Source organism: Hippocampus bargibanti, linkage group LG01 (genome assembly GCF_051943395.1).
Source record: "Hippocampus bargibanti isolate YZ-2025 linkage group LG01, ASM5194339v1, whole genome shotgun sequence".
Taxonomy (NCBI): Eukaryota; Metazoa; Chordata; class Actinopteri; order Syngnathiformes; family Syngnathidae; genus Hippocampus; species Hippocampus bargibanti.
In genome coordinates, this window is record NC_142734.1 from 10,225,895 (window position 1) to 10,243,921 (window position 18,027).

At 43.6% G+C, this 18,027-nt stretch overlaps 1 protein-coding gene across 2 annotated transcripts; it reads right to left on the bottom strand.

Moving 5' to 3' along the window:
* Window positions 1-419: 419 nt before the first annotated feature.
* Window positions 420-8,123, bottom strand: pcbp2 (poly(rC) binding protein 2). 2 transcript variants are annotated; one of them, XM_088995236.1, is made up of 13 exons: window positions 7,965-8,123; window positions 7,098-7,220; window positions 6,666-6,689; window positions 6,537-6,569; window positions 6,341-6,457; window positions 6,126-6,257; window positions 5,518-5,646; window positions 5,331-5,405; window positions 2,406-2,447; window positions 2,075-2,147; window positions 1,942-1,997; window positions 1,671-1,840; window positions 420-504 (listed from the first exon to the last, which is right to left on the bottom strand). In XM_088995236.1, the coding sequence occupies exons 2-13, from the start codon at window positions 7,164-7,166 to the stop codon at window positions 468-470; spliced, it is 957 nt and encodes a 318-aa protein (XP_088851362.1). In that variant the 5' UTR covers window positions 7,167-7,220; window positions 7,965-8,123; the 3' UTR covers window positions 420-467. The 2 variants fall into 2 exon arrangements, with proteins under 2 accessions (XP_088851362.1, XP_088851358.1); XM_088995232.1 differs by having other exon boundaries at window positions 2,388-2,447.
* Window positions 8,124-18,027: the final 9,904 nt, after the last annotated feature.

Below are 18,027 nucleotides of genomic sequence, written 5' to 3' on the forward strand. Positions count from 1 at the left end.
CTCAAGAAGGACAGCTCCAAGTATCAATAGATTCTCTTCTTACAACGAGCTGTCTTAAATAAAAATAAATATATTCAAAGGGGAAGGGAAAGAACAGTCCGTTTATAATTTGAGTTTTTTCCTTCATTTTTACACTTTCTAAGGAAAATCTGAAATAAAAAAAGATGTATGCATTTTCAGATTTTTCTAAAACATTCGAACCTTGATCAAGACCATAAAGATACAAAAAAATACCAGAAGTATTGAGAAATTATTGGAATGGGAATTTCAAACTTTATAAATAAATAGAATAACTTGAACGTGATGTTGCCATAGTTTCAACTGAGAACCCAGACCAGAGGAGACCATGAGTTTCTAGTGTTTTTGCATGAAGTTCAATAAGGGACCTCTTGGTAAAAAGTCGGGGGGGGGGGGGGGGGGGGGGGGGGGGGGGGGGCAATATTATATGCTGATGAGGAACCTCCACGTCAGTTGGCTGCGAGTCCAGTGGCTTCAGAGGAGAGCCTGCGTGGAGCACAACAAAAGCAGGATGCTTCAAAATCCATATTTTAAACTTTTTAACTCATTCACTGCCAGAAGATGTGCAAAAATATGTCCACTCCAGCGCCATGGTTTTTGTCATTGTCACTCAAATTGCAGGACCCACAGAATATTGAGTTTTAAGACTAAATAGACATTCAATTCAGCGTAAGAAACCTTAGACTCTCTTCTTTCATCTGAAAAAAATTGTTAATTCCCAAGTTAAATGGGTCTGGAGTTATCAGAGTTTGAAATAGAGGCGGCTGTACAAAATACTATACAATACATATTGATTTACAGTAAAGTCTCGTTATATCGATATTCTCGGGAGTCGGAAAAAATATCGATATAACCGGACTATCGATATATCTGATCCGGCAGCATGTAAATTTTCTCCTGGCATTCATAGAAATAGTATCGTAATAAGCAGTACTATCGATATAACCGATATCGATATAACGAGACTTTACTGTATATTGTCATGATCTGGTTGGCGACCAACGGGGGGCGTTGTCGGCCCCGCCTGCACCTGCACAGGTGCTGGTCGTCCCGATCAGATTGGCGACCAACGGGTGGCGACGTCAGCCCTGCCTGCAGCCTCGCAGGCGCTGGTCGTTTTAATCACTGACACTTAAACGGACACCCGGCACGACAATCCGGTGTCGGTTCATTGTTTGCTGCATGCATTGTGTATGTGTTTGTTTAACCTTGGCGGACTTTTACTTTTGGTCTTCTTTTGCTACTTTGTATTTTTTCCATTCAGATGATTTTGATGTTTTACATTTTGTTCTTGCTGACTTTATTTTAATACAATTTGTCAAACAACCTCCTGCTCCCTCCTGCCTGCTTTTTGGGATCCGCACCCGCCATCACCACCTTGCAAAACCGTGACATATATAGTGCTTTACCAACAGCTGAAATTGTAACAAAACGCTAACATGGACAAAAGGCAAAAATGCTGCCCCCTCGTGGAAGGGTAAAACATTGCCAGAGGTCTGACCAGTGCTTTATCTGCAACCCCCGCAAGACAAACCAAAACCCGAACAAACTCAGGAATGGCGCTCCACATGGGAATGGCACTGAATGAGTTAAGCATGAGGATTTTGGAAGAACAAAAATTAAAAAAATACACAAAGGCAAATATGCTTTACCGAGCGTTGATCAGGTACTCGGCAAGGTTGATGCTGGCATGGGAGCCAGTGATGGTGACCTGTCTGTCGGTGGACCCCTCCACAGGATTGGCAATTTTGATCTGAGCGCCCGACATCTGACGGATCTCATTGATCTTTGCGCCCTGTCGGCCAATGATGCAGCCGATGAGCTGGGAGAACATCGGGAATGTGAACACAGATTGAAACCTTGCAAAGATATTAGTTGCCCGAAGCTTGACTGTGTGTGTGACTGAAAATAGTTGGGCTTTACGTCGTTGGGAATGGTGAGTTCATGCGAGCCAGTTTGTGCAGTGGCGTCCATCCCAGCTGCAGAGTTGCAAAGAAAGCCCCGTCACGCAAAAGAAAGCATAATGAGGAATCGAAAGCGCTGACTGCCCACCTACCTTGGAAGCCCTGGTTGCTGTGCGCAATGGGGAAAGGGCTCTGCTGCATGGCCAGCTGGTGGAGTTTGGTGAGCTGCGAAGCCAACAGAGGGACAGACAGACGGCACACGGTACAACTCATCTCGTGTAGATTTTTACAGCCCGGTGAACAATGTGAGGGACATATGAAATGGAATATTTCTCCTTAGGTCGTGACACACATTTAGATTCCTTGTAGACATTAAATGGGACGTGGAAATGTGAGGAGCAGGTGATTGGACAACTATGATGAAGCATCTTGGGACTAAACTTGCAAATATATTGCATCACTTACAGAGGGCCCTTCACTTACATCAGGCTGAGGAATGGTGTGCTGTCCTTGGACAGCGTACGCCTGCAAGGAGAAAAGAACACTTTGGAGGTTTGAATAGTGTCCTTGAGGCACTCACAAAATAATATTGCGCATGTGACAAAGTGCTACGGTGGTGACTTTACCCCCAAAATAAATGGAATTAATAGGCTGACAGGACAAAAAAAATAACTAATCGATTTCGCACTCTGGTGGCATTTTCACAGATCGCGCTTCTGAATGTAAAGAACAGATGTGTTTGAAGTTGACGGCTTCAAACATAGCATCAGTTTTGAAGCATTGCTTCAATTAAACATCTCCAATACTTGTACTTTTAAATTCTGAAGGAATATTTCTTATTCTTTTAAAAAAAACTTTTTCATCCAAATTGTAACTGTAGTAAATTGAATTAAATAAGTCACCCATCATCACACGCCGTGCAATCACAAAAGGAGCTATTTTACAAAAGCGTGGTCAGAGTTAGCAACCCAGCAATAAGATATAGAGTGACACCTCAGTTTACAAACTTAATTGGTTCCCAGAAAGTGTGTGTAAGGCACAAAGTTCGTCTGCCAAACATTTATTTCCCATAAGAAACCATTAAAAATGACAATAATCCGTTCCCAGGTCCCCATAAGACATAATTTTCTACTAAATAAGCCTTAAAACTACACAAAATAGACTTTATTTTATGTATAATAAATGCTATTGTATTGTAATTAAAGACATAATCTGTACTGTGATGGTAGTTGTCAATGGATGACGAACTTCCAGGTTGCCTCTTGATGATATGAAGTGAAGTTGCCGTGCTTTCTCAGCAATAATAACCTCACTCACAAATTAAGAACAAAGGAGATGTGCAGAGTTGTACTAACTACAGTGGAATAAAGTTGATGAGCCATACAATGAAACTCTGCGAAAGAGTAGTTGAAGCTAGACTAAGAGCAGAAGTGAACATTTGTGAGCAGCAGTATGGCTTCATGCCAAAAAAAAAAAGAGTACGACAAATGCAGTGTTTGCTTTAAGAATGCTGATAGAAAAGAACAGAGAATGTCAGAAGGAATTGCATTGTCTTTGTAGATTTGGAGAAAGCGTACGACAGGGTGCCCAGAGAAGAGCTGTGGCATTGCATGAGGAAGTCTGGAGTGACGGAAAAGTATGTCAGAGCGGTGCAAGACATGTATCATGTCTGTAAGACAGTTGTGAGGTGTGCTGTCAGTATGAGTGAGGAATTCAAGGTGGAGGTGGGACTCCACCAGGGATCAGCTCTGAGCCCCTTCTTGTTTGCTACGGTGATGGACAGGCTGACAGACGATGTTAGACAAGAATCTCCTTGGACCATGATGTTTGCAGATGACATTGTGATCTGTAGCAAGAACTGGGAACAGGTGGCGGAGAAACTAGAGATGTGGAGATATGCCCTGGAAAGGAGAGGAATGAAGATCAGTCGCAGCAAGACGGAATATATGTGTGTGAATGAGAGGGATCCAAGTGCAAGAGTGATGCTACAGGGAAAAGAGATAAAGAAGGTGGAGTATTTTAAGTACTTGGGGTCAACTGTCCAGAGCAATGGAGAGTGTGGAAAAGAGGTGAAGAAGCGTGTCCAGGCAGGCTGGAGCGGCTGGAGAAAAACGTCAGCTGTGATGTGTGATAGAAGGTTTTCAGCTAGGATGAAAGGAAAAGTGTATAAAACAGTGGTGAGACCAGCCATGATGTTTGGACTGGAGACAGTGCCACTGAAGAAAAGACAGGAAGCAGAGCTGGAGGTAGCAGAGCTGAAGATGTTGAGGTTTTCTTTGGGAGTGACCAGGTTGGATAGGATCAGGAATGAGTACATTAGAGGGACAACTCATATCAGAGGCTTTGGAGAGAAAGTCAGAGAGGCCAGACTGAGATGGTTTGGACATGTCGTGAGGAGAGAGTGACTATATCGGGAGAAGGATGCTGAGCCTTGAACTGCCAGGCAGGAGACCGAGAGGAGGACCGAAGAGGAGGTTTATGGATGGATGTAGTCAAAGAGGACATGAAGGTAGCTGGTGTGAGAGAAGAGGATGCACAAAACCGGGATAGATGGAGGACATTGATTCGCTGTGGCGACCCCTGAGGTGAAAAGCCGAAAGGAAAAGAAGAATAACCTCACTCACAATGTCCCCTGCTAGATGCTTTTCGTTAATCCAAATCAACAAAAGTTTTTCAACTTCTTCTATTGCCTGAGACCGCTGCTTAGACAACACAGAAACACCCTTAGCCACACGTAGCAATGGTTGACTTAGCATACTGGTAGTGGGACGCTAAATCACACTAACGCACACTTCGTTCGTGTTTCTTGATGATCTCCTTCTTCTGGTTGACCATAACTTTGTTTTGTGTCCTCTTCGTCTGAACACTAGCTGTGGTAGGGTCTTTTTAGGTCCCATAATAGCAAAAGTATCCTTGATAACTAACCACGTATGCACTCAGGGAAAGGGGTGATGAAAACTAGTCCACCAGCCACCGTGGCGCTGTTCAACAGTGTGGTTTGGTGTTCTTCTGCTGAAAACTAGTCCGCCAGCCACCGTGGCGCTCCGTGTGGTTTAGTTCGTTTGCCGAAAACTAGTTTGTATGCCAAGATTATATTCTTGCGAATTTAATGTTCGTAAGGCAAACAGTTTGTAAGATAAAGCATTCGTAAGCTGAGGTATCACTGTAGTAGCCACGAGGGGCAATCAAATTATAATGAGACTTCTTTTGAGCCTGGATTTATGTAGTATATCACAATGAACTCAATAAATTTCCCCATTGTGGGACGATTAAAAGTTTTCTGATTCTGAGAAGTACTCGGTTTAGTTTGTTTGCTTTATTTGGTATGTTGTTCCCCTACTTGGATGTATGCATTTGGTGAACTTAGTTTGAGAACTAATGTAGACGATAGCACAGAGAAAGTCATACCTGACCACCTGCAAAGATGACAGGAGATCCTGAGGGTTTGGGTCGGTATGGGATGGTTACTCCCTTTGGAGGTGACTGGGGAAACACAGCAGAACAGTAAACTTAAAAGACGATTCAGAAATTATTCAGAAGAAAAAAAAGTACATGTCACTGCATCTCAGTTTTTTTTTCATTCAGTTGTCTTTACCTCAAGCATGACAACACAGATCTGCTTGACACACTCAACGATGGACTGCGGCGCGCCTGCAACAGTAATGGCGCGTTCTGTTGAGTTGGGCAACATGTCCCCTGCTACTTGTACCTGAGCTCCTGCTGACTGTGAACACACAAATACCCATATAAGAAAACCACTTTGTGGAACGGATACGGATTCTTTTTCAGCATTTTTGACCACAACATTCATCCCGAAGGAGACTCTGCTGAGAGGTCGCGCCTTTCTGGCAGCACAAATATACCAGGACTGTTTTTGATTTAGGAGGAATGGCGGGGCCATTTGACTGTCATTACTGGACAGCTCTGGGGCGGTTGTATTTTGTTTTTCGACTTATTCCTTTCCTTTCCTCTTACTTTCAGCAATTTGCTGTGAAATGTAAATTTCTCCACTGCGAGACTAATAAAAACTAATCCAATCTCTAGGAAGGTGCATAGTGTTGCAGTGAAACTTTAGTGCAACAACTATATTTTCCAAATTTTATTAAAAATTAACGTGCACTGAGATTGGTAGAAGACACTCTGGAATAAGCTCAACGGACCAATACTAACGAATGGTTTGAAAGTCAGATGACAAAGTCCCACCTCTCTAATTTCCTTGATCTTGCAGCCCCCTTTGCCGATGAGTGAGCCGCACTGGCTGGCAGGCACAACGAGGCGCATGGTGACTGGTGGTTTGCTGGTGGCTGTACTGTTTGTTAGGGAGGTACTGATGTCCTAAGGGAGAAAGCCAACTGTTCATTTTCAAGTCCACTAGTGGAATCTTGTCTCATTACGTAATGGAGTTCACAAATTCAAACCTCTTCCAATTTTTCAATAATCATGGAGAACGCTTTGAAAATGGAGGTGGTGGGTCCTGCCAGGGTTATGATCCTCTCTGGACAGTTCCCCTCAGAGATGTTGATGCGAGCTCCACTCTACAGACATAGATGAGTCACGTGCAAAATTATGCAGCAGAATCAAATGGTGTGTTCTCATTACTTTTCCGCATCTTACCTCCTCTCTCATTTTCTTTACCGACTCTCCTTTCTGTTGTTCAGACAAACAATATTTACAAAACGAAATCGAAGCATTGGATGTAGATCATACCCATCATTTCTAATGAAAAATAAACAAAACACATACCTTGCCAATTATACTTCCAACCTCCTACAAGAAAAATGCAAACGAGGAAGTTATTAGTGCATTGAGCAAATTTAATTATACTTTTCAGGAGTGACCCATTCAATGTTCATTTTGCTTCATTCTAAGAGGCAGCGCAAAGATCAATGGCATCCTATTCCCAGAAAAGTTGAAGTCGATCAGGTATCAAAAATAATGACATATGTAGCCATAGGCATCTTGAGCGTTTTTGAGCTGTTAATTAATCACTGTGATGTCGGGTGTGCTGTAATGCACCACTGTTCAATTTTTGACCCAGTTTCCAGGTCTATTTTCATATAAATATGCTATATGGCATCATCAAGAATTGTCATAATTTAGATATTACGCCTACCCCCGGGAAAGGAATGTTTCTTTGAATATCAACGATGAAGCAGCGCATGCATCCACACTAACCTTTCCATGCATGAGTAACCTTATAGTTAGGGTGACATTTAGTCCTCCTTCAACCATACTTGTGTCCATTGATGCAGCTGGATGTGACAGACAGGAGTGAATCTTTGGTCACAGGCCAAATGCCTGCAAGAGCGTGGTGAGAAGCAAAGTCAGATACAACTCCACGAAGCCGCATCAGAAGTTGTATCTCTTAACGAAGATGCTCGTGCAGGTGAACAAGCTGAACTGTATCTGTCGTGACAAAGCACTTCAACAACGAAAGAAATAGAGACATTTAATCGCTGTAATTTAATTGTACTGGCACAAGTCCACCAATTCACGGCAATACAATGAGCCACTGTCTAAATTATTGCGCCGACTATTTCATGGTACCAAGAATCAGAAACAACATATGCCACAATCACGACGGTGTTATTGCATGAGCAACCACTTGGTAAGGTGGCTTGAAATTCGCGTGCCAAGTGCTTCTTTACTCGACGGCGATTGGGGGATGTGGTAACACCCCCACTCCAAGGCAAGTCTGTCAATGACGATCAATTTGTCACGCAAGCAGATAGCCAAGTTTGACACCATGTCGTATCTTAACATCAATACTTATTTCACGCATAACTACTGGGATTACTTTCAATAATATAGCAAGGCAACATCGATAGCATCAGGCATGAGCTAGCACACTCAATCGACTATTTAGCACAACCGGTAATTTTCCATCCGGCTTACTAGCTTAAACGTCCTCCAGGAAATAGTCGGAGCCCACGGCCTTAAAACGCACGGAGAAGCACTGAGTTCTCGCTGTGCCCCAGTAGACTAGCAAAGCTAAAGAAAAATAGCGACAAGAATCATATAGTGCTTGCTTGGATTCCTTACCCAAATCGCCCTTCAATGTGTGTCCAGGGGGTGGGTAGGGTGACAAGGGAAGAAGGGGGAGAGGTTCGGGAGGGACTTTGAAAAGGATCTGGGGAAGAGGGAAGAGACGCCGCGCTTCGATGGGACTCCACTCCGACTAGAGATGTGTCGTTCGCGAACAAATCGCCTCTAAGAGCCGGCTATTGTAAGTGAAGGACTCGATCCGGTTTCTAATAGAAGGCCGCTCCAAAGAGCCGATTTTTTTTCTTGTGTACGCCACGATCAATCTCTGCGCATCATCTGCCTGGAAGATCTGACAACGAACCTACTTACAAATAAAGAGAAACATCAAACTCTTTATTCTCTTCATCGGTTAAAACCGCACGTAATTAGTCAAAATCCGTGGGAGAAGACAAAAGGGAGGGTTTTGCAAACACACAGCATAAACACACACACATGCACACACACACGCACACACGCACACGCACACACACACACACACACACACACACACACACACACGCGCGCACACGCACACAAAAGGCGAGGGTTTAGAGACTTTAGAGCAGGGGTGTCAAACTCATTTCGCATCGCGGGCCACATACGCCGTAGGGCATGGGTGCTCACACTTTTTCAGCATACGAGCTACTTATAAAGACTACCAAGTCAAAATGATCTACCCACGACAAAAATGCAAAACATAATTATTTTCAAATGTTTTAAGCATTCTTTGTATGTACAATGTATGTTGATGTACCTTGCATAACTGAATAAGCCAATATTGCACAACACACATAATAACTACATATACATAACATAATCAATAACTATTAACATTTTTTTGTAATTACCTAAGTTTACTTTGATGACTTGCACTGAATTGAATCAGCCAGGGATGCATAGTCCGGACAGTAGCTGCTGACAGCCAGCCTCAAGCACATTTCCAAATATTCATGGTGGAACACTATTTGGACTTAATGATCTTCATGTAGGAAAAGGCTGACTCACATAAATAAGTGGAGCCGAATAATGCAGTCAAGGAGGTAGCACATTTCCTCATGTTGGGGTACTTTTCCTGTGTGAGTAAGTTACAGAACTGTCCATGAGCCCCGGACTTCAGTAGTGAGAACACTCACAATCTCCGATGTCTTTTCACATTTGCTGGGTTAAATCCTCAGCTGTGGCTTTACAGCGCTGTGTAACTGTGTCTTGACAGCTGCAGAGCTTTGATTGAAGATAATATCTCTGCCTTATTTTTAAAGTCTCTGAACAAGGAGTCAGCTGCTTCAACGAATGCTTCTTTTACCATCTCTCCGTCTTGGAAGGACTTATTGTTTTTAACGATGGCGTGACTCACCCTGAACGATGCTTCGGTGTCGGCTTTCGATTTTGAAGTATGTTGAGTAAAAAATGACTGCTGTCCGGACAACTGGGATTTTAGTTCGTCCACAGTTCTCTTTCTCAGCTGGCTTTTCGCCGGGAAGTCAATGTCGTATTTTCCATGAACAGTCCGAAAATGGCGCTCCACATTTTCCGATTCCGTATAAAAGTAATATGTTTTGCCCTCTTACTTGGTCCCGCTTTCTCACTCATTTTGATCACCATATGTTTTAGCAAGGGTTTAAAATCTGAGGTAATTCTCTGACTAGCTTGTAAATTTTGCTGCGTTTAGCGCCGTTGTTTACGCATGCACGGCGACATAAAGGTAAAAATTCCGTTCTGAATGGTTGCCCTGTATGTCAATCAAGTGACGGGACGTTTGATAGGCTGACAAATGTTTTTTTACTGTCACGCTGTGATCGACCAGTACTACCTCCGCGATCGACCAGTAGATCGCGATCGACGTAATGAGCACCCCTGCCCTCGGGAGATGTCAAGTGGGCCGGACCATTAAAATTATACCATATTCTGCTAAAAATAGCAAAAATATCATGTGTTTCCTTTGTTTTGGTGTAAAGAAGCATAAGAACATTAGGAAAATATTGACATTTAATGAACTATCATTTTACAAAACATTTCATGAAACACCTCATATTTCCTTAGACAAATGTGCAATTTACTTTTATCATTCACAAATATGCATTGCAACTGATCCCACTGATTGTACAAAGCCACAAAATTTTAATTGGTACTGAAAAATATAGTAATGCACTTTAAGATTAAATGAGACTTTTAAAGAAAGGGAATTTTTAAAGCACACATACGCATACAAAATCGAAATGTAATCCCTGCGTACACCTTACAAACACGATGGGGGACAGAGCTTTCAGCTGCTCTGACCCCAAACTCTGGAACTCACTTCCTCCCAATATTCGTAACATCGATTCTCTTCCCACCTTCAAGTCCCATCTCAAAACCCACCTATTTAAAATTGCATTTTCTGTGTAGCTCTATCTCTTGTTTCGACTTATAATTGTATTTTATTTATTGTATTATTCGTCTGTGTAAGCTCTCAGTCGTACAGGAGTGGTTCATCGATGAAAAGGTTTCTTCAGCCGTCATCTGTACTTCTTTGAAGGTGTCGGACGTAAAGAAGGTGTCGCATCGAAGAAAGTACAGTATGTGCACACACCCTCTATTTACTTTTAGACTGCTTCCTGAATATGAAGTTACTTACGTTTGAACTAATACTATCATAAGCGAAAACACCGTCAAGAGCCCGAATACCCATCACGATAGAAATGATACAGAAAGCAAAACACGCGCATGCGCAAAGGGTAATCCCTCCTTTCCCGCCTTTTTGTGACATCTGGAAACGCGTGGTTTATATTCCGCCAGTCATCTCAAACGCTCCTCAGACACTGGAAAAAGAGAAACACCCGGAATTACCTCAGAGCGCAAACCGGTGTTCCACCGGAGTAAAAATTGCATTGAGTTGCAAAATTGTGACACATCTGTCCGTTGCTTTGGTCTTTTCTGTTACACCGTTTCGTGCATAAACTTTTTTTGTTTTCGACATTGTCGCCTTTTGCTGCTTGCCTCTGCTGCCTATCGACCCGTCATTTTTGGCAGGAAATTGTCATTTTGTGTTCGGTTGTTGCATGTGGGTCCCGCTGGTTGCATTGTTCATTCAGTTGAGAAAATGTAGTCACAGCCAGCATCGTTTGCTTGGTTGATCTGTTTTTTGTGTGTCAGACGGATGACAATACTAAAAAAAACGTTGTTGAAATGATTCCAAGAAAGTACTGTACTGTTTTCACTTGAACGCGGTACCTCCGCTGTGAGGTCGACAGTCTAGCGTAGCAATTGGCCCACCGGGCCTCGCTTGCCATTTGGTGTTTGAAATATCCTACGGTGAGTGGTCATTGAACGCTCACTGGTTTGTGTTGCCACTACAGGGAAAATATGAAGGGGGCCCAACAGGGGGCGTCGTCCACTGTTGTCCTTTTGCAAAAAGAGCGACCCAAAATTGTCCTTGGCTCAGATGGTTGTTCTATGTGTGCCCCGCGGTTGACTGGCAACCAGTTCAGGGTGTACTCTTCCTCCTGCGGGAAGACAGTTAGGATAGACTCCAGCATGTGCGTGACCCTTGTGAGGATAAACAGATTGGGAAATGGAGGGATGAAGCAAGGCTATAGCAAATATTCAGCCCCATTCTATACATCACTAACAAAAGTAGCAATAACATTTATTCATTTTTAAATACAAAGAAGTCTAAACACAGTTCACACATAGATTTGAGTCTACATCTTGAAAAATCTGAAATAAATAAGCAAACCCATATAGGTCACGTGTAATGAGTTTGTAGATGTTTCAATGTGTGGTGACACTGCAGTCCAATTAAAAACAAACTACAAAACAAAAGGTAATTGCAAATAAAAATCAACAGCAGATAAAAACAAATAACAACAAAAAAAAAGAAAATAAATCAGATAGAAAACACGTAGGCGGCCCGGTAGTCGAGTGGTTAGCACACCGGCTTCACAGTGCAAAGGTCGCCGGTTCACGTCCCGGTCTGGCCTCCCTGTGTGGAGTTTACATGTTCTCCCCGGACCCGCGTGGGTTTTCTCTGGGTCCTCCAGTTTCTTCCCACACTCCAAAAACATGCATGGCGGGCAGATTGATCACTCCAAATTGTCCCTAGGTGTGAGTGTGAGAGTGACTGTTGTATGTCTTTGTGTGCCCTGCGTTTGGCTGGCAACCAATTCAGGGTGTCCCCCGCCTCGTGCCCGAAGACAGCTGAGATAGGCTCCAGTATCCCCCGCGACCCTAATGAGGAATAAACGGTACGGAAAATGAGATGAGATGAGAGAAAACACGTAACAATAGTTCCCAAAGGTTTTTGGAAAGTATCTGGGAGGGTGGATGTTGGTCAGCGGCAATCACACTCAGACTCCGCAGCATGGGTCCTAATGTCTGTTAGACTACTTTTATAATTACTAGTTCCATATGGATTTTGATGGATTACGGTATAAATCCGCTAGATGGCAGAATTAAACCAAGAACGCTGGAAGTTAGATTTGCAGTGCACTTGCATTCACTCAAAAAAAAAAAAACCCCAAATCACAATATTCAAGATATCAGTGTTCAAATACCTGTCCTGAAGTACACGTAATCAAAAGACAATTGCATCATCATATAATCTCAAACAGTTTCAAGATGAATTTAACACGTGTATTGAAATACATATTAATTTATGTTTCTTAAGGGGTGTTGGTCTGTCAGACTTGGTCTTTGGAGTTGAACAAAATTGATTTTTGTTTGACATCTAATGCTCATGGCAGTTATGACAATATTAGTACAGTACAAGTTCCAGAAACAAATTCCTTGTGCTTCTACATAATTGGCCAACAAAGATGGTCTGATTCTGATCTTCTTCTTTTCCTTTCGGCTTTTCCCCTCAGGGGTCGCCACAGCGAATCAGTGTCCTCCATCTATCCCGGTTTTGTGCATCCTCTTGTCTCACACCAGCTACCTTCATGTCCTCTTTGACCACATCCATAAACCTCCTCTTCGGTCTTCCTCTCGGTCTCCTGCCTGGCAGTTCAAGACTCAACATCCTTCTCCCGATATAGTCACTGTCTCTCCTCTGGACATGTCCAAACCATCTCAGTCAGTCAGTCAGTGATTCTGATAAAAATGCAAAAATGCCTATTTATTTTCAGAGGAATGCGTGTCTGCTCGTTGGTTACCGCCGAGGTGTTCTTGAGCAAGACATTGTTCACGCTATCTCAGGTCAAGTCATACGGTACTCTGCGCACACCTTTCAAATTAATCTCTCCTTGCACACCTGGATGCTTGATCTGCGTGAGGTGCAGAACACGGGGTGGAGAGTGAGTATTGACTTTTTTGTAATCATACTAAATAATAATGTACCATATAGATTCATGACGAGCTAAGTTGACATTAATTTAGTCAACTGATGAAGCCATGTAGCTGTACAACTGGCTTTCTCTGTCCTCACTGTCAGGGGCACTGGGATGTTTTAAATGTGAATTAGGATAAATCCCCCGTCAGGCTTTTGTCATCATTTAAAAGTGTTTTTGCTGATTGAAAAACAAACAAATACATGCAAAAAAACGTCTTTTGACATTAAACCTTTGGCCTGTAGCCCATGCTAAAAGCCGATCTATTAATTTCATGATTGATGACTTCAGGATTCCCAATAGGTTGTCTTGCTCTGTATAAGGCCATTGGTTTTGTTCATATTCCTCTTGTTTAGCATTCTGTAACACAAGTTGATTTTCATCTTATGCTGCTACGGAATCAAAAGAAGAGAAACAAAGGGCTCAATAGTGAAATTTGCACAGTCACACAACCTTATCAGGATATTTATAAACTTGCCAAAATGGAACAGCATTGCCCCGTAACCACGTTTTCATGGTCTGCTTGCCATATATTCTGCCTGACTGCGCTCAGCACATGTTCATTAATTTGGTGCACGTCAGAGCACCCACAATGCAATCAGTCACTTACCAGTAGAGACAGCTATTGTCTCTGAAAAAACAAAAAGATTCTCACAAACAGTTACTCAAATAGCTAGTCTTTTATTAATAAAATTCTCCATTGAAATATAATGTGCTTCATGCACTAATATATATATATATATATATATATATATATATATATAGCGGCTGGATAGCTCAGTTGATAAGGCATCAGTTTGGCATATGGGAGACGAGGGTTCGAATCCCACTTGTGGCAGAGAAAATGAGCAGAAATGAGCACAATGACATCATCCAGTGTGGGTCCTTGGGCAAGACCCTTCACGCTAATGCCTACCTCATACAATGATGAGAGACAATAAATGGAATGACATGCCGGCTCAGACGTCGCCCGGCCAAACAAGGTCTGCGTCAGGTGCTGGGGAACCAGAGCACCCTGATGAAAAATGGGCTACTGGAACAAAGCGGAGATGGACGAGATGCGATAACAAGGCTCTGTTGGAATGCTACTACTCAAGCAACCCTAGTCAGAGGGGTTACATGCGGAGAATGGGGGCTGAATGGTTACTTCGAAACCCACAGTCACGGTTGACCACGAAACAACTAGTAGCTCAGTGTTCCAATATCCACAAACGGCAATTGCTATCACAACTTGAGATTGATGAGGTACAACACAAATTCCGAGGTGAAGGGCCCCAGGCTGCCACATCACAGGAAGAGGTTCAACCAGAGATTGGGAGGCAAGCCCCAATGAATAATGAGATTGGGAAGCCAGCCCCAATAAATGAAATGCTGAGCGAGGCAGCAAATGACCTGAGAGATAAGATCATGGCAAGAATGAAAACTGGGCAACGAAGGCACCGATTACAACGGCTATGTGAAGTACCACCTGAAAGTCTCATGGAAACTGTGAATGCAGCACTGAGAACGATCCCGACCGGAACGATCACGGAAACCAATGAGCTGATATACACCTCAGCATCAGTGATCCTAGACATGCTTGGCTACAAGAGCAACCATGAGAGCCACGAGATTCATTACCCACCATGGAAAAGACGGTTGGAGGCCAAGATCAAGGCGGCTCGGAAAGATGTGAGTCAATTGACGGAGACCCAGAGAGGTGTGAATAAAAGGCCAATACCCAAGAGGTACATGCAGATAACCATACCTGAAGCACTCGAAACTGCCAAACAAAGGCTCAAGGCCTTGTCCAGTCGCCTAAAGAGGTACACGAAAGAGAATGAGGCCAGAAGAATAAACAGGCTGTTCGCAACACAACCTGCGAAAGTGTACGTTCAGTGGCAGGGTTCTAACAGCAGAGCAGACCCTCCAAGGCTGGAAACTGAAACATACTGGAAAGGCATATGGGAGAAGGAGGTCGCACATAACAGCAGTGCACAATGGCTGGTGACTCTGAAAGAGGAGCACAGCAACCTCCCTGAACAGAACCCAGTTACCATCACAGCGGCAGATATACAAGGAAGAGTCTCAGGTATGAAAAACTGGACGGCACCAGGCCCGGATATGGTCCACACCTACTGGCTAAAGAAACTCACAGCTCTCCACGAGCGCCTAGCAGCACAAATGAACCAGCTGCTGATGGATGGGACTCACCCAGGATGGCTAACCGAAGGGCGAACAATCCTGATCATGAAGGATTCCTCAAAGGGTGCAGTTCCTTCCAACTATCGGCCAATAACCTGTCTCTCCACAACATGGAAGCTCATGTCAGGCATCATTGCGGCTAAGATAAGTGGACACATGGATCAATACATGAGCAAAGCACAGAAAGGCATTAGTAGAGATACGAGAGGTGCCAAACATCAGCTGCTGGTTGACAGAACAGTCGCTCAAGACTGCAGGTCCCGACATACCAACCTGTGCACAGCCTGGATTGATTACAAGAAAGCATATGACTCGATGCCACACACATGGATCAATGAATGCTTGGAGTTGTATAAGGTCAACAGGACCCTGAGAGCCTTCGTTGCAAACTCGATGAGGATGTGGAAAACCACACTTGAAGCCAATGGCAAGCCACTAACGCAAGTGTCCATCAAATGTGGCATATACCAAGGTGATGCACTCTCCCCACTGCTGTTCTGCATAGGACTGAACCCCCTCAGCCAGATAATCGCCAAGACAGGCTATGGATACCGCCTCAGAAATGGAGCTACGATCAGTCACCTCCTCTACATGGATGACATCAAGCTGTATGCTAAGAGTGAAAGGGACATAGACTCCCTGATCCACACAACCAGGATCTACAGCAGTGATATCGGAATGTCATTCGGGCTGGAGAAATGTAGTCGGATGGTGACTAAGAGGGGCAAGGTAGTCCACACTGAAGGGGTCTCACTCACTGAAGGAACAATAGCAGACATTGAAAACAGCTACAAGTACCTCGGTATACCACAGGCCAATGGCAACCTCGAATTAGCAACAAGGAAAGCGGCTACGACCAAATACCTCCAGCGGGTGAGGCAAGTCCTCAGAAGCCAGCTCAATGGCAAGAACAAGACCCGGGCAATAAACAGCTATGCCCTGCCAGTGATCAGATACCCTGCAGGAATAATAAGGTGGCCAAAGGAAGAGATTCAGACCACAGATGTTAAGACCCGAAAACTCCTCACCATGCACGGAGGGTTCCATCCCAAGTCCAGCACCCTGAGACTGTACACAAGCCGTAAGGAAGGAGGCCGGGGACTAGTGAGTGTGAGAGCCACTGTCCAGGATGAAACATCCAAGCTCCATGAATACATCAAAGAGAAGGCTCCAACGGATGATGTACTCAGAGAATGTCTCAGTCAATGGGGAACAGAGGATGAGGTGCTGGAAGAGGGACAATCATGGGAGGAAAAGCCCCTACACGGGATGTACCACCGAACCATAGCAGAAGTGGCTGATCTCAAGAAGTCCTATCAGTGGCTAGAGAGGGCTGGCCTAAAGGACAGCACAGAGGCACTCATCCTGGCTGCCCAAGAACAGGCCCTGAACACCAGAGCCATAGAGGCAAGGATATACCACACCAGACAAGACCCAAGGTGTAGGTTGTGCAAAGAGGCACCTGAGACAATCCAACACGTAACTGCAGGGTGTAAGATGCTGGCAGGGAAAGCCTACGTGGAGCGCCATAACCAGGTGGCTGGCATAGTCTACCGAAACATCTGTGCGGAGTATGGACTGGAAACCCCAAGGTCAAAATGGGAAACACCTCCCAAGGTGGTGGAGAATGACCGAGCAAAAATCCTGTGGGACTTCCAGATACAGACTGACAAGATGGTAATGGCCAACCAACCAGATATCGTGGTCATAGATAAAGGGGAAAGGAAAGCCGTTGTCGTGGATGTAGCGGTCCCGAGTGATGGGAACATCAGAAAGAAGGAACATGAGAAACTCGAGAAATACCAAGGGCTCAGAGAGGAGCTGGAGAGAGCCTGGAAGGTAAAGGTGACAGTCGTGCCTGTGGTGGTCGGAGCACTCGGGGCAGTGACCCCCAAACTCGACGAGTGGTTGCAACAGATCCCGGGAACAACATCGGATATCTCGGTCCAGAAAAGCGCAGTGCTGGGAACAGCACGGATACTGCGCAGAACCCTCAAGCTTCCTGGCCTCTGGTAGAGGACCCGAGCTGAAATGGGGACAGACACCACCCATGGTGGGTGAGACGAGGATTTTATATATATATATATATATATATATATATATATATATATATATATATATATATATATATATATATATATATATATATATATATATATATATATATATATATATATATATATATATATATATATATATATATATATACTTTACACTTACACTAAGTGTGTTTACATTTTCTGTTCTTAATAAATGTATTTAGTTAAGTGTTACATTTGTAAAAAAAATAAATAACATTTCAAGAATGAAGAGTGAGGTGAATGTGCATATGAACTGGATGGGTTCATTACCTATTAGATTCCATAAAATGTACAGTACGTCCAATGAAATGCCAATCACTCATGCTTGTCAGTGGCCGCTGACAATCCGCCCACTCTGTATTTTTCAAGTTGTGTTCAGACTAATATTGTGCAAAAATAATAGATGATCAAATGATCCACTGGTATAATGAATATGTGTCTTTGTGTTGTCATATTATTTGTTATTTATTTATTTTGTTCTTTTGACTTCAAGACGGCGCCGCGACAGTGGCT